General features: G+C 49.4%; 1 protein-coding gene across 1 annotated transcript in view; it reads right to left on the reverse strand.

Moving 5' to 3' along the window:
- LOC138265212 (IgGFc-binding protein-like) overlaps positions 1 to 22,076 on the reverse strand; it is a 224,947-nt gene that overhangs the window by 197,085 nt on the left and 5,786 nt on the right. The window contains exons 2-5 of the mRNA XM_069212764.1: positions 11,287 to 11,339; positions 9,961 to 10,110; positions 4,885 to 5,147; positions 243 to 324 (exon numbers count right to left, since the gene is read on the reverse strand). Of these exons, the coding sequence (XP_069068865.1) occupies positions 243 to 324; positions 4,885 to 5,147; positions 9,961 to 10,110; positions 11,287 to 11,339 (548 nt within the window). The remainder of the gene's footprint in view (positions 1 to 242; positions 325 to 4,884; positions 5,148 to 9,960; positions 10,111 to 11,286; positions 11,340 to 22,076) is intronic.

Consider the following 22,076-nt stretch of genomic DNA (forward strand, 5'->3'; position numbering starts at 1 on the left):
CGTGTTGCACTTTCATTGGTGCAAGGTCTTTGGTACAGTAGCCCATGCCATCATGTGGAATGGTAACTAAAGACTGATGCTATAAGTATAACTAAACACCCCCAAGGCCGGGGTTGGTAGCAGGTGTGACGCGGCAGGGGTAAAGCACTCAAGGACGTAGGTCAGAGGGCACAGAAGGGCATGAGGAGCCCAGGGTGCCGCAACGGTACCACAACGCAGCTTGAGTGACACTTCACACTTACCGCACGCTCCCTTCTTGACAGCGACATTGTCTATGGCCGTGTCCCCGTATTCTGTCAATCCACGAACTGCCTCGAAAACCACCTAGAGGTAAAAATACAACAACAGGCAAATGAAAAGCAGAAGAAAGATCTGGAAACTCCTTCCATCAGGACCATAGGCCGATGTCTACTCCAGGATTTTGTGCTAATCCAGGAAAATGCCTAGTGCTTAAAAAAGGGGCAGACCCTTCACTAGGAAATGTATTACAGGAAGAGGTGTACTGGGCAGCAATGGTCCTCCCCTATCGAGATCCATTGGTATCGCCCAACGATAGAAGATCATGGTAGGCCCAACCAGCGAATAGAGAAGGGAACAGAGGCTGCATGCTGAGGATAGAGGACAATGAAAGGGCACAGGAGAGGGTGGGGTGAAGGGGGACAGAGGGATAAACAGGGACAGGGGGTGACAGGTGAGGCGCAGCAATGGAGCGGGCAGTGCCAAGTGAGAGGGCAGCACAGGCGGGGCAGCAGTAGGTAATAAGATGTAAGCACATTAGCGGATGATGAGTTTAAGGAGACGGGTCCAGTCTGCAAGGTTACAGGGACCCAGACCAGACAAGTTCACAGTGAGTTTCAGAATTTACCCGCCACTTGCATGTTGGGGTACGCTGCTCCGCCTAACGGTACACATGCCAGGTGCAGCATCCCGTAAGACTACGCTGCCCGTAGTTTCAAACTCCTCCTTCCAACCTTGGTGACTTTGGTAGATTTCAAACCTGACCAGTGACTTACATGGTATGTCCGAAAGGATCGCTGCTACAGTTCGTTTGCTGAGAGATTTCACCTGCAATTGCCCAAGAAATTGCCTCTAACATGGAATCGAAACTGAAAATACATTTAATAGTTCCTACTTATGCTGTAAGTGCCATAAAATATAGCACATTGAGCCTTGTCTTCTGGGCACCCTGCCTCTCCAGTGATATCCGTAAGTGTGCTTCCCTCACCGTCACTTGGGACCGCAGGAGATCATATTCTAAGTTGTAAAGAGCTCTTCACAAGACATGTGCTCCACACCCTTGAGTAAAGAGAACACCTTGCAGTAAATGTGAATATTGCACCATTTGGAGTCAAGGTCACACAGTGAGTCATTCCAATCTAGTGTCATTTCTCACTCTTGGCGTTTGAAGTGGGCCGGGGGTGAGGCTGCTGGTTCATCGTGCAAACTCTCTTGTGCAAGGTGAAGCCTGTGGAGCACGAATGGTGGGTTGAAGGATTTGGGACAGTCTTAGACGCAGACAGGCTTCAGCTCAGGGTGCATCATAGATGCTGGAAAACATGCCTTTCTTGTGTCTCACTCACTCGTTGGTCGAATATTATCTTGGTGATCCGTCACCCATGTACAATGTCAGGCCTATGTGAGGTTTCTTAAGTTCTTCTAATAAAGTCTTGCAAAACCTCCATGGGCGTTTTTGAGCTCGAGTGAAACATGTGTCAGCTGAATTCATGAACATTGCTTAAAATGCATGGCTTTTACCTAAATAAATCTGGAACCTGAAAAAATTGCAAACCATGTATTTCTATGTTCAGGGTTCCTCAAAAAATCTATCTTACTGTATGGATTAAATCAAAATAACCAACCAGAATACCATTCAAAAGTAACCTTTGGAAGGAGAGAATCGATGGACTTCTGATAGAGACCAGGCATCTGGTCGTCCCAGAAACTAAGGATGAACACTAAATTACCTCCTTGTCCATCTGTCTCATCCCAGTCTGTATAGATTGAGCTTTTATCACTACGCACAGACCTTCACCAAATACACTTGTGTTTCCCATTGGTCCATAATGTATCGTCTTTCTATCACCTGTCTCATGATTCCCATAAGGAGGAGATCAACCATCCCCACTTCCTGTTTTTAAGCTGAGCGCGCAAGCACTTTGGCCTCTTGTAGGCATTGTACACTTTCAATCACGCCCACCTCACGCGGTGTGTTATTTGGAATAATGGAATGAGGTTTTCTTAGCAATATTTCCTGAGAAGGTCTGATTTAGTGACCTCGTTATCATAAAGTTTGAAGATCAGATGAACGAGTGTGCCAGCGGGAGGTCCTGTTTAAGCAGAGTCAGTGGACCACTCATTCCAATCTTGTGCTCTCGCTTCAGATGGGACTATTACACGGCACTAGGAGCAGAGACACTTTTCATAAAATTGCCCCGGAGAGTTTCCACTTTAAAAATCACAGTGGGCAGTTGTCAGGGTGTTCAAAAATCATTATTTAGAGCCAGCACCTCTAATAGTGAATAGGTTGTTGAACGGATTTTTACCTTAGATGGCAGCTAATTCACTGACTTGTCCCACTTTGGGATTTGCTGTTGGTTCTGAATGCCATATACACAAGCTATTTTGAGACTTTGGAACGAGCAGACCTGAAGTTCCTCTCTATAAAGTTCTGTTTCTTGTAATGATTTAATCATGGAGAAGACAAGAATCAGTGAGCTAGGGCTAATTTTTGCTCAAAGTCATATGTGAGTTGTTTTCTGGAGAAGGTAACCCATCAACGGAGTTCTTACTTTCTTCCTAAGTTTCCTTGGGGTGCAATAGTGAAAGTGATTTGGTTTTGCCAGTGTATATGCTTCTCCTTCATCTCTAGAGGGGGAGGGTGGCTTTCCCAAGATGTTTACAGGGCTCTTGGAAGTTAGTTACCTAGACCTCCATCATTCAGGAAAGTGGATCTGCTTTTTGTAATAGCAGGCATTTCTGGACAACATCTGCTACCCTCTTCAGCTATGTTAGGTAGACAGGCGAAGCAAGGCGTCTTTACAGCATACAACAGACAGGGTGATTCCCTGTCAGGACAGGCAGAAGAAAAGCACAGCAGCCCTGTGGGTGGCACTGAATGGAGTTTAACGTTGGACATACGCAATCTACTCACCTAGGCCTGTATTACCAACAGGGTGACTTCCTGTTTTTGGGATTCCTGGGAGTGAAGGCAGAAAGAGGAGACATACTGGATGGATGGGAAACAGGTTTTTACTTGGTGAAGGAGCGCGTACAGGAGAGAATGCTCAATACGTCAGGACTGTGATGGGGAGGACCAGAACTCGGAGTAGGAAAGACTACTGGTGTGTAACAAGTGAGTCAGAAGGACCACACTGAATTCAACTTTCACCCTAGATGGAGGGAACAGATGGATGGAAAGACACAGGTTGCACCAGGAGACAAAGAGAGCGGGCCGGTGGGATCATTTTTAGCAGCACCGCCTGTGGTTGGGTATAAAGATAATAAACTGCTTTATAAAGATATTCTCTTTGAGTTTACGCACAGTATTTCTTTTAACTATCTGGATGTTGTCTTTACCATCTTCTCGCTTATTAATCACTCCCCCACACTGACGTCAAGTCTGCCCTGATAGTATCATCTTATCGTACAGGAGTGAGGAAAGCCACGAAGACGCATGCCACAAGAGGGTGGGCGGGGCTTCCTCGCCCACATAATTTGCATGTTTGTAAGACCCATGGAAGAGGCTGGCGGGGGTGAAGCTTGTTCACAGGAGTGGGGGAGCGCGAGCTTCAGATGGGGTGAAGCTTGCTCACAGGACTGGGGGAGCGCGAGCTTCAGAGGGGGTGAAGCTTGCTCACAGGAGTGGGGGAGCGCGAGCTTCAGAGGGGGTGAAGCTTGCTCACAGGACTGGGGGAGCGCGAGCTTCAGATTTTCTAACCATCTCGCTGACATGTGACGTAAAAACAAATTAGATGACAAGAAGGTCATGAGACCACACATCAGAGGGACTTACGGGGCGGGGGTGGCGAAGAGGAATGCAGACTGGTCGGAGTACCAAGTGAGAGAAAAAAATATATATTGTAAAATAACCAACATTTTTGAGGATTTTCAAAATAGGCACTTTTTGAGTGAGCTTTTTTGTGTCTGTGTATGAAAAATTGCAGGTGAAATCGATAGAAAGCTCTCCGTACCTGACTGAAAGCCGCTGTACCCAATCACTTATCAAAAATGAATTTATTACCAGGGGTGTAACTCAGCAAACACGCCCACCCCGAAGCTGCGTCCCTGTGGGATGTAACGTGTCCTAACGCCAGTCGCGCTCTGGTCTGCGGTGGGATACGCGCAATCGGGGTCAGATGGGGCGCTGCGAAGGTGAACTAGCGGCAGACTGGCGCCATGTAAATAAATTACCACGTCCACCTCTGGTAATTATGTGGTAAGATATTATTATTCACTATTAGTGTAATAAAACAATTGACAGAAAACGGGCACAATGGATCCCCAACTGACGTCCATGTGGAGGAGCTCCCCCTGTGTTACAGGCACTGAATGCGCCATCTCTGAGGCTAAGGGTCGCAAAGGCAGTGCCAGGGGCTCTCAAGGGGCAAGCAATGGGTCGCACCTGCGACCCCTGGAGACCCCTAAATGGTGCAGTTATGTACAGCAGGCCTGCCAGAGGGGGCACCACACCCCAATACACATAGACAGGCGTCCTCGCGCGCAGCGAGCACCTCCGTGCCTGGTATCGGGAGGGCACGTGCCTCCAGGGCACAGATATGGGTTTTCTGCAAACAGCGCTGACTGCGAGCCCTGATCCTGCTTATCTGACCCGGGGCCATAAAGTGCGCCGCGTGCGCACAGCGCGCCCCATCCCGACCCTCTCACCTTTATCCTCTGCAGCCGGGGCAGGGCCAGGGTGGCCGAGGCGTGCCTCCACGTGGGGCCCTGGTGCCCCCGCCGGCTCCACAGCACCTCCTCGGAGGCGCCGTCCGTGGCGATCACCCTCAGCTCGTTCTGGTCCTCCGAGCCCATCATGTGGTACCAGAAGTCCACGCACAGGTGCCCCTGCGCCAGCACGTCCGGGCTCTCCAGCCTGATGGCGTCGGAGGGGACGAGGTTACTGGCCTCCAGGTAGATGAAGTAGCCCCCTGTGGATGAGATGAGGAGCAGTGAGCGGGGGCACGAAACATTCCTACTTAGTGCTCCCACTTTCAGCTCGCAGCCTCGGGGCGCAAACTTCGCAGTTGTGCAAATACAAAAGACACATTCCGTTCAATTACTTCGCCACTAGTTTAATAGATAAATCAGTTTTTTAAGTGCTTTCATGAACTAGACTCTCTAAATGTCAGACTTCGATAAAGAGTTTAAGAGCAAGACGTGTGTTATCTGTCCTTAAGCAACGATTCCACAGTATGACTCCTCCCTCGCAGCTGCCAAGTGTCCCGCTTCGTGCGTGATGCGCGCCCCGCTTCCGCAGTGGTGCAAAGACCTCCCTGCACTTTGCACCAGGATAGGTTTACTCTGTGTTCTCCTGCGGGTGCCAGGCTGGTGCCAGCTGGTGCACACGTCTCCACCGTGGACCTGCGCGGGCAACGTCGGGCAGTTGGGGCTCGACAACAGGGCAAGTAATTGCCTATTGTACCTTTGATCTGACCCTCCTAGGGGCAGGAGGCTCTGGGGTGTATGCCACCCAACCCCCTCCCTCCCAATAGGATGCCCCTTCATGTTCGCCCAGCAGGACGGGGCTCGTGAGCTCGCCAGCTGTTCCCTTACACAAACCCCTCTGCTGTGTACACGCAGGCTCCCGTCACCACACCCTGTCGTCGGAAACACAACGCTGTGTCCATGTGTAATGTACTCCTTTCACTAACGTCTGAGGGGCGGAGGCAGTGTGCTGGGGCTTTTAAGGATGCACACCCTGTACGTACAGTCCAACCAAGGAGGATCCCACCCAGGGGTTGGCACAGTGCAACAGTTACTGCTGGAGATGTGTTTCTGTTGAAACCCCACGCCGGGGGCGCGTAGACAAGTCACCCAGGGGCATCAGCTGCGTGTCTGCAGTGAGAGAGAATGTCCTTGTTAAGCTCGAGGGAAGGAATTAACAGCCGGACCCAAGGTGGGCAGAGTGGGCAGAAGGCAGGTATATTGGAAGTGACCACAAGGTCTCCGAGAGGCTTGAAAGGGGCTATGGTGGGTCTGTCTGTGGCCCTCATTTGAAAATGTCTACGTGTGGGGCCATCCGCGTCTTTATGGCCAAACTGGAGAGCCCCTGCCTCGTTGTGGGCCAAACTGTGCCTTTTACGCACAGCGGCCTCTGGACACCAGGGCCTGGGTTCAGCGCTCGGCGATGGCCTACACCTCCACCCACCGCACCCCCCCACCCCCTCACACACAAACACATCCAACAACTTGCATCATCCTTGGACAGCACCAAGGACTGGTTTTTGTGGACCAACCTCGGAGGAACGGAGGGAATCAGTGAATGAATGCGGTCACGTGTGTGTGTGTGGGGGGGGGGGGGGGTCAATTAGGTCCCAACACAACACATCAGATACCCTTGGGAAGGAACGGAGGGCATTAGTGAATGAGTGCGGTCATGTGTGTGTGTGTGTGGGGTGGAGGGGGTGCAATCAGGTCCCAACACATCAGATACCCTTGGGAAGGAACGGAATGCATCAGTGAATGAGTGCGTTCATGGGATGTGGGGGGTCCCCACTCAGGTCCCAACACATCAGATACCCTTGAAAAAGGAACGGAGGGCATCAGTGAATGAGTGCGCCCGAGTAAGGGGCTCCCAATGAGGTCCAAAGAAGCTCCTTACGTTTCCTTAAGCCAGGGAGTCGTGTCCCCCAGACTGATCTATCAGGGCCGATCCCCCGCTATTCGCCTCTGATTGGTGAAAGGAGTACTGCTGCGTTCCACTATGACATCACTTCCTGTTGTGGTAACGCACCATTAGTGAGTGGAGAGATGCCTTGGCTCCAGCTGGCCTGGCCGGGAGGAGGTGGTAGGCGGCGGGGGGGGGGGGGGGGGGGGAGGAGGTGTCACCCTGAGGGATTCCAGACAGCCCCCTCCCTTGTCCTGAAGTCTCATCCAGGCCAGGGGCTGTCCCTGTCAGCAGGGCACATGTTTTAGGTGTCATTTCTCATACCCAACAGTGAACATAGTGAGCTCCTGATAAAGATCCTGTCAACAGTTGGTGCACTAAGAAACCTTATCACATGGGCGTGCAGCTCTGGCCCACGAGCCAATAACAAGTGCAACATTACTACCGTGCAAATAACATTAGCGCCGCACATCTGCTGTGCCTCTGCACCTGGTGTACCCATGGCACACGTTTCTGAAAACCTCCGTGCAAAGCTTTCAAAGGCAGATGCCCCCAGCTCCAGCCTGGTGGGACCTGTCTCTGCCAAAAGGAAGCACCTGTGAATTGCACTGAGCTCCTAGTGGCAGCTGGCGTCAACAGAGGCGCTATACCGTACACCAACACTTACTCACAGGCCTAACAATGTCTCTGAAGGAGAAGCAGGAAGAGACAATCTCCCATACTCTGTGCGCAAACAACTCTTGATTCATTCATTCAAGACGTGGCCTACCTTGCCCCACCTTCAGGTGACCTCACACACGAACCTGCCACTAATCCGTAGGACAAGGAGTCTCACCCAGGAGCTGTTCAGACACAGCCCACACATCTCAGGCTGGCACACCTTACCAGGAGCCCACTGATGCCACTGGCTGGGCACCGCCCACGCCTCCGCTGAAAGCACGTTCACGGCTCACCCAAAACCTCCTTGGCATTGTACCTTGCTCATCTTGTTGGAATCTCTTAAGTTCATTCATTTATTAGGTCTGGCCTGAGAGTGCACCAACCCCAGACCTCACGAGATCAACCCAGAAAAGAGCTTTCAGGGGTACCACAGAGAGTGGCTTTAGCTCCACCGACATGCTGGTGGACAGGAGGACATGTTTTGATTGTGCAGAAGTTGTGTGATTCCACAGAAAAAAGTGCTTGCCCTCAGTGCAGCTGTGATTTTTTTGTTAACCTCATAAAGTATCCCGCTAACAGTGAGGTCGAGCTTGAACTTTCAGGTGTCCACACACAGCACCTTTAAAATGTCTCAGATAAGTGGATAATTTACAGTGTTTTAACCCTCTCACAGTAGCACACACCCCTTCCCTTTTTTGTCATTAACTTTAGACTTCATAGTTCAGATGGGTGTTTGAGAGCAGTATGGGATGCTCAGGGCTGCAGTAATCCACATGCATTTCTAGGTCTGCCTTGACAGCTGAGCTGAGCTGTTCTTGGACCTTATGTGATCAACAAAAAAGGAGTTTTCAGAACACTAACGAGAGCGCAGCGTAGGCTCCGCCCACACGTAGATACCCTGAGTAGAGGATTCAATTGGGCTGAAGATCTGCGCTTCCACTAAACGAGTCCCTGTTTTGTTCTTTTTGGATTGTGGCAACGCCGTTACTAATCAGAGGACTGAGTTGGTGAAGGTCACAAGCCAGTGATCATGCTATAGCCCTGATGTGTTTATTATTAAAGGTTACACAAAGGCACTAGGCCTGGTGTATTTATTGTTACAAGCATATGTCACAGTCAATAGCCACTTAAGTGTGGATTGTTATTACTCTGAATTAAAGCCCACGGAGAGGGATTTTGTTTCATGAAATCTCACAGATTAACTTCATGAGGAAGGATTTGATGGTGACATTGGTTGTCCCCTCTAACTAAGTGTAGGGTTTGAAGTTGAAGGGTTGCACTGTAACATTCTGTGATATTCTTTCCTAGAATCTCGCTTTGAACGACCTAACAGGCTTAGATGTATGAAAGGGTCTTGTAGTAAAAGGAACAAATATATATATATATATATATATATATAGTGCTGTGTACTGTCTGGGGTAATGGTTCAGCCCACATCAGCCAGTGGTTCTTTTGCTCTGAGATTAACAGTAGTTTCTGATCACCTGCATATCCACCTGAAAATGAATGTACTTCGGACTTGAGTGTTAGGGCTGCTTGGACTCTCCTTTAACTTTCAGATTTCAGCTCTTACAGTGCCCTGTTCATTTCTTGCCGTTAACTCTTTATAATTGTATTTTTCTCAAGAGACTTTGACAACTTGCTGGGCAGTGCTGATGGGTGCCTCCTTTAAACCATGGAGCCCTTAGGAAATACTGCTCTCCGTAGTGGGTAGTTCTTTTACCCTTCCAAGAAGTCCACACGTTGGTTCAGTGCATAGCAGCCATGCTGGATATTTATTTAAGAGAACAACAACGTTCAATACCCTGAAGGATGGAGAGTTGCTGCTCCATCAGGTGATGCTACTGCAACCATGTTCCTGTCAAGGTCAGATCACTGCATGTTTTCTATTTTCTACTTGTGTTCCTTTAATTTATCTTGCATATCTTGTTGAGCGTGTTTTGTTATTGCGGTTGTGTCAGGGGATGAATGCCAGAATGAGTCAGTGGATGCATTAATTATTGCATGGCTGTATGTTTGATTACTTACTGAGTGCCATAAACCAACTGACACAAAAGGCACTTTAATTCAAAAGCTAAACCTATTGGCATTGCCAATTCTTCTATTTTACTGTGTGCATTGGGTCTATCCCCAACCTTGCCAATTACTTGCTCAATGCGTGACATGCATGGGAGGAACATCATAATGCATGAATCAGTGACGAACATGTGTGTTCCATATTAGAGCACAAGAGAGGCAGGGTTGCAGTGGCATGTGCACCACACTCTAAGCATCCCACTGAGCACTGCATGTGGTTTGTTGCAGAGTTACACAGTGGCCCTTGGGGGCCATGATTCATGACACAGGACAGCATGTGGCTGGTGGAACAGGACTAGCTCAGATGATTCCTGGGGAGGAGCCGTGGTCGCCTCCATGGTCATTGGCAGGGCCGGTTCTAGCTGAGATGCTGGGTGAAGCAGGGGTTAAAGACTTACTTCCGCCTGGCCAGTCCCCTTCCGGTCCCGTGCCCGGGGTGGGCGTGGCATGCTTGCTCCTGATCCAGTCCCCTTGGTCGGCCGCACACAGCTGCTGCCAGTCACAGAAAGGTCTCAGGTTGTCGTTAAAGTCACACTTGGAAATGTATTCTGGGGAGAGAGAGCGCAGAGTCAATACCCGAGCAGAGCTTGAAAACCCGCTAAACGAAGACTGTTTCACCACACAACCAAATATTAAAACCCGTAGGTTGCTCCACTTTAAAAGGGAAATCTAAATGTCTCAAATTAAAAATGAAAATAACAAACGAATTATGTTTTAGGCTTCCTATATGGATTTATTTTGTGTGTACTGCTCTGTGTACGTTTAGTTTTTGAATTTGTAACTCACCAGGCACAGGATTTCTATACATTTCCATAAATGTTCGAGGCAAAGAGTTCCTGCCCGTCTGCCCTCGTTGACACGAGCCCTACCCACATCACTCCGCTGTGCGGAGGGCCACACTTCGTCCTCGTCACTAGTGCAAGGGCTAAGGACGGGGCAGGACCATCACCTCCGGCACTTTACGCAAACCCAGAAGAAGTACATTATTGGGGGCTAGTCTTGTGTGAAATGCTAAATTACACCAGTTGCAAACCAGTGAGGAGCGGAGTCTGCCACGGGACTCGTATAGATGGCAAGTACCACGGAAGTACCCGTTGTACGTGCCTCACCCTTGGGGGGCTGCCTTGTTACATGTGAATTCGAGGGTGTACGTCGAGGACACACCTCAGTGAAAGGCACACATCATGCTACAATGCTCTTTACTGCACCGGGAGGCATTGCGGGTGCACGTTTGGTCCATGAAGGAGTTCGAATGGACTTTAGGGTTACACGACATTGAGCTGCCCAATATATAGCCAAAGTTGTGCACCAATCGCGCCATCGACCTCGTTCGCGCTACAAAACTAATCTCAGTGTGAGGCAGAAGGTGAGTCAGAGGCGCCTGGCATGAGATGCGCACCCAGTGGGTGAGACCAGAGAGCAGGGGTCACCTGTCAGTGAGGGCACAGCCCGCCACAGGAGTGGGGTTCGCTGATGCCCTTGATGTGGGTAGTGGTGTCTGCGCAGGGTCCCCGGGTGCGCAGGTGCGCCCCTCTACACTACGGCAGAGCACTGAGCCCAGTCTGCCTGGGCTTGTCAGAGACACAGTACGGATGGGCTACTGGAGGGGGCGGGGGGGGGGGGGGGCTGAGAACTCAGTGGGTCGCAGGGACCAGATAGGTGGGCTGTGAAAGGTCGCGGGGGAAGAAAGCAGAGCATCCCTCAATGAAGCCTTGATGACTCACCTGCCGCCGGGTCCCAGATGCTCCCATCATCAATTCCGCCATGTTGTGCTCTCCTAAAAAGGGCAAAATAGCACAAATGGTTAATGATAGATTTGTGGACAAAACAACACAAGTGGCATTGAAAAGAACACAGGTATTGGAAATCACTTCACAAAGTAGGCACGTACAGTCGTTTATCGACACCCCAAGGCCATCAGTTGTTTATATATGAGTGATGCCTTAGCTGACGTTTAAATGCTGTACTTGTGTGTCTGTGTCTTACGCGTAACTTTGCCATTCATTCCCACACTCGTTCCCGAATACTTTTTTTTAAAACTAAAAATCACCCCAGAGTGAACCTTTGGAAACTAATCAAGAGTTTGAATAACCTCTTAACCCAGCACTGCTATTTATTATAAGTGAACCACAGAATCAACCACAGCCCACTACACACAGGGACCGCTGGAAACTAATCAAGAGTTTGAATAGCCTCTTAACCCAGCACTGCTATTTATTATAAGTGAACACACAGGGACAGCTCCATCTCCGACGTCTACAGAACCATCGTGTGTTTGGAAACCGCCTTCCAAGTTCACACACTGCGGCCTTGAGCTGCAATCTTTTGTTTTCCACTGAAGCGCCCATCCTTTCAGGTGAAGGTAAAACGGGGGGTTTCATTCTTCTGTCTCTTGTACCTTTCAGAGGCCCACATCGCTCCTTTAATTGAGGGATGTTAAGTTCACAGCTGCTCATGAACATCCCAGCACAGCAGGAGGAAGCCAGGGAGGCGGGGAGAGGGTTGGAGAGATGATAGACCGAGGCCAGGAGACAGTCAGGAGGATAAGTCTCCACCAGCACAGCCCGGACAAGGAGTAGGTGTGAGGACACCACACACTGAAGACCTTGGCACACACCTGCAGAGGGCGCTCGCCGAGGTGCCAGGCGTGGGCTCGGACTCCTGCAGTGCCACTCACTGCTGCGGGGCTCGGACGTGGAGTCTCCCAAGCCCTGAACCTGCCCAACCAGCCTCCCTGCTGGGAGGACCAGGACAGGGCTGACGTGGGGTGCTTGGGAGGTCGCCAGGCTGTCCTCTCGTCGTGCTGGAGATCCCCACCTTACACGTCCCATCACCCGCAGGGGGAGGATGTAGTGATTCACCCCCCATCTTCTAATCCCATCTCACTGAAAACCTTCACAGGAAAACACACAAAGTGCAGACCCCGACGTCACTCTAGGGCGCAGCAGGTCAGGGTCACGTCCGTCCTAAAGGTTTCTTCAGGCCCTCTGGAGTTTATGTACCTTCGAGTGGATTCCGCTGCTCCACCACCTCAGCACTTCCTTGGACTGGGATCCTGCACAGGATTGGGGGGGGCGGTAACATGGACCCCAGGCATAGCACCCATCTGGGACACCAGAAACCAGGAAGGGAGTCTATTGGGTCTAGAAGGACAATAGTGGAAGCCTCCATAGAACTGCAAACCCCAATGACGCAGTAATGTTGGGCCGAATGCAGCACTGTACGTCATCACTGACAGAGCCTACGGAGCACAGACAGAGCTTAGACAACACCGACAGAGCGTAGAGAGCACAGACAGAGCTTAGAGAACAGAGACAGAGCCTAGAGAGCATAGTCGGAGCTTAGAGAACAGTGGCAGAGCTTAGAGAACAGAGACAGAGCTTAGAGAGCACAGACAGAGCCTAGAGAGCAGAGACCGAACTTAGAGAACACTGACAGAGCTTAGAGAACAGAGACAGAGCTTAGAGAACACTGACAGAGTTTAGAGAACAGAGACAGTGCTTAGAGAACAGAGACAGAGCTTAGAGAACACCAAGAGAGCTTAGAGAGCACATATAGCGCCTAGAGAGCACAGACAGAACGTGGAGAACTCTGACAGAGCTTTGAGAACAGAGACAGAGCCTAGAGAGCACTGACAGAGTTTAGAGAACACTGAGATAGCTTAGAAAACACTGACAGAGCTGCTGCTGTGGTGGGCATCTCCTAGTGGGGGTGCATTGATGCCCTCATGATCTTGAGGACGTCACACATCACACATGGGTACCCAGGGGCCTTGTTTGGAGCAGCCTACGATCGTGCCAGTGAAGACAAGCTCATGGTATTTTTGGGCAGCCAGGGTGGTGCCACTGGTGGAAGTGTATGGAGCGCTTAGAACAATCGCTATGGAGAAGAAGCGCTTGATTGCACTAAGCTGTGCAGGCACCTCACAGTAATTATTGCATTCATATATGAGATTGACAATCATTCAAGGATGATACCAGCAGATGCAGGGAGTTTGCTTCTGTTACCTTTAGGAAGCTGTCACCTTCTTTTATCTGGCAAGGATCATGTGTGATCCGAATACCATCTGGTATTTGCAGCTGGTTTTATAGCAGTGAGATATGTGGAGGGTAATTTCTTTGAAATAACTTCACACCTAGGACTAAAAGTAAACAGAACATGAAGATATAGCTGCCTATGTCCCACAGCCCTTGTTGCACACCAGGCCTCCCATGACTGAAGTTGCACACTGAGTACATTGCATAGATGAATCTGTTAGCCTACATAGGCACTCTGAGAAAGTGGCTGGAGTCCTCCTTTTATCGAGCTGGAGAACATAAACAGTGAAGGAGCAGGCCGGTCTGCTTTGAACCGCACCTGCAGTTTACACACAGAACCCTGCAGCAGAGCCTCAAGTGACCCAACTTGCTTTCAAGGTAAAATACAAGGAGTGCGTTAGGTTAATTTAGGGTTCAATACCTTAGGGCTTGTCAGTGGCCACAAATAGGCTACATCAGTGACTGTACGGACAGCAGAGCTCCACACCGAGCATGTGTGGCAGTGCTCACTGACTGCCCTTCCTCCAAGAGATACATGAAGCTTGTGGCAACACAACCTAGTGAGAAATTTGACGTAACAGCACGTGTCGCAGTGCTTGCTCCTCCCACGTTAGACTGATCAGAGTGGTCCGGCTGGGATGCTAGGAAGGGTGGTCTTGACTGCTATGTTGGACCACTGGGCATTCTACGATGATGATCAGGGTGGTCTTGATAGTTACTTTGGTTGGATGGTCCTGGCTGGAATGCTATAAAAAAGGTGGTCCTTGTTGGCCAGGATGTTTTTCTTGTTACTTAGGTTAGGGTGCTCCTGGCTTGTATGCTCAACAGGGTGGTCTTGATTGGTATGTTGGAACAGAGGTGGATTTTAGATGGTAATCATGGTGGTCTTAGTTGATATTTCGCTCTACTTGTTCCTGATTGGAGTGTATGGAAGAGTGGTCTTGATTGGCACATTGAGCTGGCGGTCCTTCTTCTGATGTTAATGCTGTAATGCTATAAATGATGTTCCTTGTTGTTGGTCAGGGTGGTTTTTGTTGTTACTTTGGTCTGATTGTTTCTGGTTGGTCTGTCTTGACCAACCAGGTCACGGTTGGCCATTGGTAAAAGTGATTAACATTTCACAACTTGGAAGAGGTGTGTTTTGGTCATCACTTCCAGGCTCCAAATTGGTTATGTACATATTAGTGGTTTACAACTGTAATTCAGATCACAAATCATTGGCCATTTACCAGCTCCCAAGTTAGGGTAGTGACTGACTCACCAAGAGCAAGAGGGCCACTTTGGATCTTCTCCCCTCTGGGAATCTAAGTGGCAACTCAGGGACTTGGTCTATGTTCTACTCTCATTGAAGTATTTCAAAATAAAAAAAACAAGTATTTTAAAATATGCCTGTTACCTTCAAGAAACACAAACTTCTCTAAAAACATCCATTTTGAAATACCGGCACAGTGCAGTGGTGTTCTTTCCCTTGCAGCGCACCATACCGGTGAAGATAGCCAATTGGAGGGAGTCGCCGTTTGCTCTGCCTCCTCGCCGATTCCTTACTTTGTGAACTCAACTAGTACTACTGAGGACAGTTCACAAAATAAATTACTGGTCACAAAACGTCAGTGCATGTCTTGTACAGTAGTGCATCTTTCCACTTATTTGTAATAGAACAAGACTTTAACTTAACTATGGAATGCTAGAGGATTTGTAGAGCGCATGGCAACTCACAGGCAGAGAGTCACATCTTAAGCTTTAGCTCAATTGAGCTTAAGGAGGAATTGATAGATCCAAATGTCTATCCTCTCCCAACACGGTCCGAGATTAGCTAAGGATGTATCCGCACCAGGCGTAAGTGAGAACACCAGCTGGGTGTCATCTGCATAGGAGACAATGACATCCTGGAAGGAGATACGATATCTACCAATACTTGTAGGTATCTGTTAAATAATGTTGGGCTGAGTGAAGACCCCTGCAGGGCTCCGCCGATGACAGGCAAGGTATATGATGCACAGCCCCTCTAAAAATAAAATAAAATCCAAGCCCCTTTAAAAAGGAGCTGATCCGGTCCAGGGCCCTTCCTGTGACAACAGTCTTACCAACCCTATCTTGGGAGAGTCAGGAGTCCCCGGCCATCAGACCTGAAGTGTGACACTCCTCAGGACACTGGTAGTAAAGCGACAGCTCCTATCCAGAGGAGAGGCCTCCCTCCCTCTTCAGCGAATATGGACTTCCCAACCTAACAACAAAGGCCCCGCTGCCCTCAAAGTGTCAGTGAACACCTGGTGCGGTGTTCACCAAGGCTGCGCCCTCAGCCTGTAGAGGACGTGCCTGCGGCCAGGCCCTGCCTCTTCTGTCAGTGAGCATTTCCTTTCCACGGGTTGTACTTTTAAGGAGAACAATGCCAGATTGGAGGAGTTTTAAAAGACTCCTGTCACCCTGCGACAGCATGAACCTTGCATCGGGGCCAGTGCCAAGGAAACTATCTCCCTGGCAGTTAATTTGTGCATGAGCCAGGTGAACTTTCAGCGATGCATCATGGGATGTTTGTGCATTTTAAACTGTGTAGAGTCCCTCTTACATAATCGTACCCATCAGAGAGATCTTTCTGATAGGGGAATAGTCAGAGGTGATACTTCTCTGGCCGCAGGGATAGGCACGGGCGAGACCTCTCTGACCCTAGGTTGCCAGCGGTTTGCCATCTCTGTCCCTAGAGATAGCCAGGGCTGAGACATCTCTGTCCATAGTGTAACCAGCCGTAATGTCTCTATGATCCTGAGATAGTCAGTGGTGAGCCCTCTCTGACCCTGGCATAGTCAGCGATAATGTCTGTATGATCCTGAGATAGCCAGCTGTTAGGCCTCTCTGTCCATAGTGTTAGCCAGCCATAATGTCTCTATGATCCTGAGATAGCCAGCTGTTAGGCCTCTCTGTCCATAGTGTTAGCCAGCCATAATGTCTCTATGACCCTGAGATAGTCGGTGGTGAGGCCTCTCTGACACTGCGATAGCCAGCGGTGATGTCTCTATGATCGTGGGATAGCCAGCTGTTAGGTCTCTCTGTCCATAGTGTTAGCCAGCGGTAATGTCTCTATGATCCTGAGATAGCCATCTGTTAGGCCTCTCTGTCCATAGTGTTAGCCAGCAGTAATGTCTCTATGATCCTGAGATAGCCAGCTGTTAGGCCTCTCTGTCCATAGTGTTAGCCAGCCATAATGTCTCTATGACCCTGAGATAGTCGGTGGTGAGGCCTCTCTGACACTGCGATAGCCAGCGGTGATGTCTCTATGATCCTGAGATAGCCAGCTGTTAGGCCTCTCTGTCCATAGTGTTAGCCAGCCATAATGTCTCTATGATCCTGAGATAGTCAGTGGTGAGCCCTCTCTGACCCTGGCATAGTCAGCGATAATGACTGTATGATCCTGAGATAGCCAGCTGTTAGGCCTCTCTGTCCATAGTATTAGCCAGCGGTAATGTCTCTATGATCCTGAGATAGCCAGCTGTTAGGCCTCTCTGTCCATAGTGTTAGCCAGCGATAATGTCTCTATCACCCTGAGATAGTCAGTGTTGAAGCCTCTCTGACCCTGCGATAGCGAGTGAGACATGTCTGACCTGAGAAAATCAGCTGTAAGACATGTCTGACCCTAGAATAGCCAGTGGTGAGGCACTTCTGACCTTAGGTTAGCCTGCGATGAGATTCTCTTTCCCTGGGATAGTCAGCGGTGAGACATGTTTGCCCCTAGGATAGCCAGCAGTGAGACTCTCTGGCCCAGGGATGGCCAGCAGTGAGACATATCTGCCCCTAGGATAGCCAGCGGTGAGACATATCTGCCCCTAGGATAGCCAGCGGTGAGACATATCTGCCCCTAGGATAGCCAGCAGTGAGACATATCTGACCCCAGGATAGCCAGCAGTGAGACATATCTGTCCCTAGGATAGCCAGCGGTGAGACATATCTGCCCCTAGGATAGCCAGCAGTGAGACATATCTGACCCCAGGATAGCCAGCAGTGAGACATATCTGACCCTAGGATAGCCAGGGGTGAGACCTCTGTCTCTGGGATGGCCACCAGTGAGACACGTCTGACCCTAGGAAAGCCAGCGGTGAGAACTCTCTGTCCCTAGGGATACCAGCGCTGAGGCCTCCCTGTCCATGGGATAGCCAGCGGTGAGACTCTCTGTCCCAGGGATAGCCAGCAGTGAGACATATCTGACCCTAGGATAGCCAGGGGTGAGACCTCTGTCTCTGGGATGGCCACCAGTGAGACAAGTCTGACCCTAGGATAGCCAGCGGTGAGAACTCTCTGTCCCTAGGGATACCAGCGCTGAGGCCTCCCTGTCCATGGGATAGCCAGCGGTGAGACTCTCTGTCCCAGGGATAGCCAGCAGTGAGACATATCTGACCCTAGGATAACCAGTTGTGACAAATATCAGAACCTAGGATAGCCAGCGGTGAGATATGTCTGACCCTGTGACAGACAGTGGCAAGACCTCTCTGACCATGTAATAGCCAATAGAGAGACATGTGTGACCCTGGGATAACCAGCGGTGAGACATGTCTGACCCTAGGACCCAGCGGAAAGACATATCTGACCCCAGGATAGCCAGCAGTGAGACATATCTGCCCCTAGGATAGCCAGCGGTGAGACATATCTGCCCCTAGGATAGCCAGCGGTGAGACTCTCTTGTCCAGGGATGGCCAGCGGTGAGACATATCTGCCCCTAGGATAGCCAGTGGTGAGACATGTGTGACCCAAGGATTGCCAGATGTGGGACATTTATGACCTTAGGATAGTCAGAGGTGAGACATGCCTGAACCTGGGAGAGCCAGCTATGAGACAAGTCTTTACCTGAGATAACCAGTGGTGAGACATGTCTGACCCTGGGATAGCCAGTGGTCAGACCTCTCGGACCATGTGATTTCCAGTGGTGAACCTTCTCTAACCTTAGAATAGCCAGCTATGAGACCTCTCTTACCTTGTGGATTGTGATATCAGTGCATATTCCACTCATTTCTGTTTTATGTTGTTTTTCCTTATGGTTTAAGGCTAGAAAATATGGGATTATTTACAAAGAGACTCCTCTTGCTTTCTTGTGTGCACTCCTGACTTCCTCTCTTACTCCTGGGTTTTAGGAGTAAGTCAGGAGTAGTTCAAGCCTTGTGTACTCAATGCAAAATCTCTGTGATCGTGTCTTTCATATTTGGCTGTACATGTTTGTTGGTGCATTGATACTGTTTCGCTTTCACTAGCTTTGCTTTCTTCTTGTATTTGTAGTAATCAGGTAGATGGCGTTGATTCTTTGAACATTTTTTTAGCCGTCTCGGGATGCTTGCCTCAGTGTCCTGGGTGCCAAGCTGAGACCTTTGGCCTTGGTGCTTTCAGCCTCCCTGGAGCTCACCCACCCCATCTGCAGAGCACCGCTCTTGTGAAGGAATGTATGTGTCTGAAACATACAAAAGGAGTTGAGCAGATTGGTTTCAATTTGTCTAACCACTGGCAATCGCACAGGCTGCATCCCAATCCATAATTTGTTGCCCACCACGCCACCTCAGTTTGGACCCAGCCATATGCAAATCTGTCTTGAACCTGCTCACTATGGGAACAGCCCAGCACAAACTCCCAGCCCAGGTCCGCCCTGGACTGGAATACAAGGTTATACCCTGAAAAGGGCTCATCAGCAGGTATAGCTTGAATCCAGTGGCAAAGTGACCACAGGACCCACATCTGGGCAGATACCCTTGCCACCTAGTGTGGTACAGGCAGCATGTGAAAGCGTAGCTTGAGTTATGCTATGGCTCATGTAATGTAGGGAATTGCATTTTTCACACTATTTAGAACCTTGAAATGACCAGACACAAAGCGTGCATGTCCTAACACAAAGCATGCATGCCCCAACACAGAATATGCATGTACAGACACGAAGCATGCATGCCCCAAAACAAAGCGTACATGCCCCTGTCCCAACGAAAAAGAGCTGCCCACTTAGCAGAGGTCTTGTGCTCTGGTTTTACACCATCGATCTAACTAACTCGCTAGGTCCCCCATCACCATTGATCTTACTTACTCTGAATGTGCCCCAGCACTATTGATGTAACTAACTCTGAAGGCGCCCCAGCACCATTGATGTAACTAACTCTGAAGGCGCCCCAGCACCAGCGATCTAATAACGCTGAAGTTGCTCCCGCAGCACGGAGGGAGAGAAAGTGTAAAGTAAAGAGGGACAAAATCACTGTGTTTGCATGAGAACCTTTTAGGTCACGTGATTTAGAGGTGCAATGTTGTATTTGATACAATACATTTTGGGTGTGATGTTTTTGGACAATGTTTGCTTGGGATGATTTTGTACGACACACGTATAGCCTTGTACAAGTGCTCTGCAAGTTGTCTCTACTTTCATGGTTGTTTTACACCAGCCATTGAAGTTGAACCTGAATTGTTTGCGTGTCGCGCTAATGAAGTTGCTTCAGACATTCAACCCCCTGTTCCATCAAGGACAGTGGTAGAACCCTCTCCCTGGTATTTACTGCTATCGTGAATGTCCCCTTCCCCGGGGGACACCCCCTCTGTTTGTGAACCTGGTCCTGGTGTGTCCTTCCTCAGCAAAGCATCTATTGGGAAAGGCCAGTCATTTACACACAACGTTGATCGCCCCGTCTATGTCCAGTTGTGTACAAGATGAATTCTCCTAAGCCACCTGCGGAAATTATTCTTTCAAGGAAACATGGAAGTTTGGCTTTACATGACACATTCTGGATAACTCTGCCATGTAAAGTCAATGTGATGATGCAGCTAGTCATTCAAGCATCACTCAGTGCTCTCAATGACACCACTGCACTCGACATACACCTTCTGTGGCCATGTCACACAATATCCACATCGTGACATCGAGTAGACTTCACTGATCTCCTTCAGCCATGTCAGGACATCCCTTCTTAGGCTTGCTTACACAAGGTTGACATTAATATCCAGTTGCCCAGCCCTACGCTGATGTGAAGTGGAAACCAGACCACAGGCAACAGGCGCCGTGGACTCAAGACCTGGTCCTTCGGTAGCTGCTGGACAGTCCGCCTTCTGTTACCGCATGCGACAACCAGAGCAGACTGGGAGCCAGGCACCGTTGCAAATACTCATATATCTTCAGCCAGGAACCAGTGCCAGAGCAGAAGGACTAGGTTTTATTTGCATTTATGACACTGCTGCAGATTACCACTCTTTAATGACAGTTGCTCAGTTGTTGTCATAAATCAGTGCAGGTTGATAAACTTCTGAACTCAAGTAATGATTTCAGCATTTTGCGAAGGAACTTCCTGGTTCAACATCAAGTCTCTACTGATGACGCCAAGAGTGGATCCATCTCCTCTCAAATTGCTTTTAAGGGCTAAGAAAGTGTTTTTTTCCACAAATCTTCATTTTGTTGGCAGTTTTCTTACAGCATGGTGGAGCCTAGAGGCAGCAAAGTCAGCCATCATCTGATCATAGTTAAAGAAATCTATAATACAAGCAGATAACCTCACAAATTCTCCAGCAAGCCTACTGGAGAGAGACGTGGCCGTGAGGTCCCCATTCAAGCCCGGCTTCCAAGAGACGGTCACTCACAGAGCTGAAAACCCACGGCTGGTTGTGGAAGAACAGCCTTTGCGTCAGCCACATATTCCATTTGTAGGCACGGGCACAATGTACGCACTAACAAAATGGCGCATGCACTTTTTTTGCTGTTTAGTTATGGATCCGAGTTGGATCAGCAACTTACAAGGAAAAAAACACACAAAGCTGTTTTTTTTAAAGTGGGTGAAAGCAACACAGAGGAAGTGGATGGGTGGAGGAGAAGCAATGGACAAGAGAGCAACGTGGTGCGGACGAGAAAGAAGCACACAGACGAGCAACGGAACATGGAGAGAATTACAGGGGTGGGAAGAAGCGAAATATGAGAGAAGAGAGTGGGAGAAGCAATGGGCAAGAGCAACATGGTGCGGAACGAGAGAAGCACTTGGCCGAGACAGTAACAGGGGTGAAGGACTAACATGAGGCGAGCAACACATGGAAGGGATGTAGAGAAGCATAAAGATGATAGAGAGCGATACAGAGTGCTGGGAGGGATAAGTACAGGAGGGAGACCTCTGGAATAAACATGCACTATCATGGGGTGCCTAACGGAAAAGAAAGAGCAGGGCTTAAAAAAAACATGCAGTGGAAGCATAGAAGAGAGCCAATGAAAAGTAATGGTAAAGAGGCTATGCTCCATTGAAGGGACAGACACAAGAATGACAAGCTGGGAGATACATAAGAAGCAGACCAATGGAAGCGTCAGGAAAGGTAACCAGGTAAGCAATGGGTGGGCTGCAAGCTCCTGAATGTTCTTGTTAGCCCCCAACATGTGTGGCATATATGTGCTGTCTAGTGGCCCTGACCACAGAAGAGGCAAGGAATCTGTATGTCTTGATAGACTTAAATATTTCCCTTGTACCCCATATTGCTTCTCCTACAAAACCTTG

Source organism: Pleurodeles waltl, chromosome 11 (genome assembly GCF_031143425.1).
Source record: "Pleurodeles waltl isolate 20211129_DDA chromosome 11, aPleWal1.hap1.20221129, whole genome shotgun sequence".
Lineage (NCBI taxonomy): Eukaryota > Metazoa > Chordata > Amphibia > Caudata > Salamandridae > Pleurodeles > Pleurodeles waltl.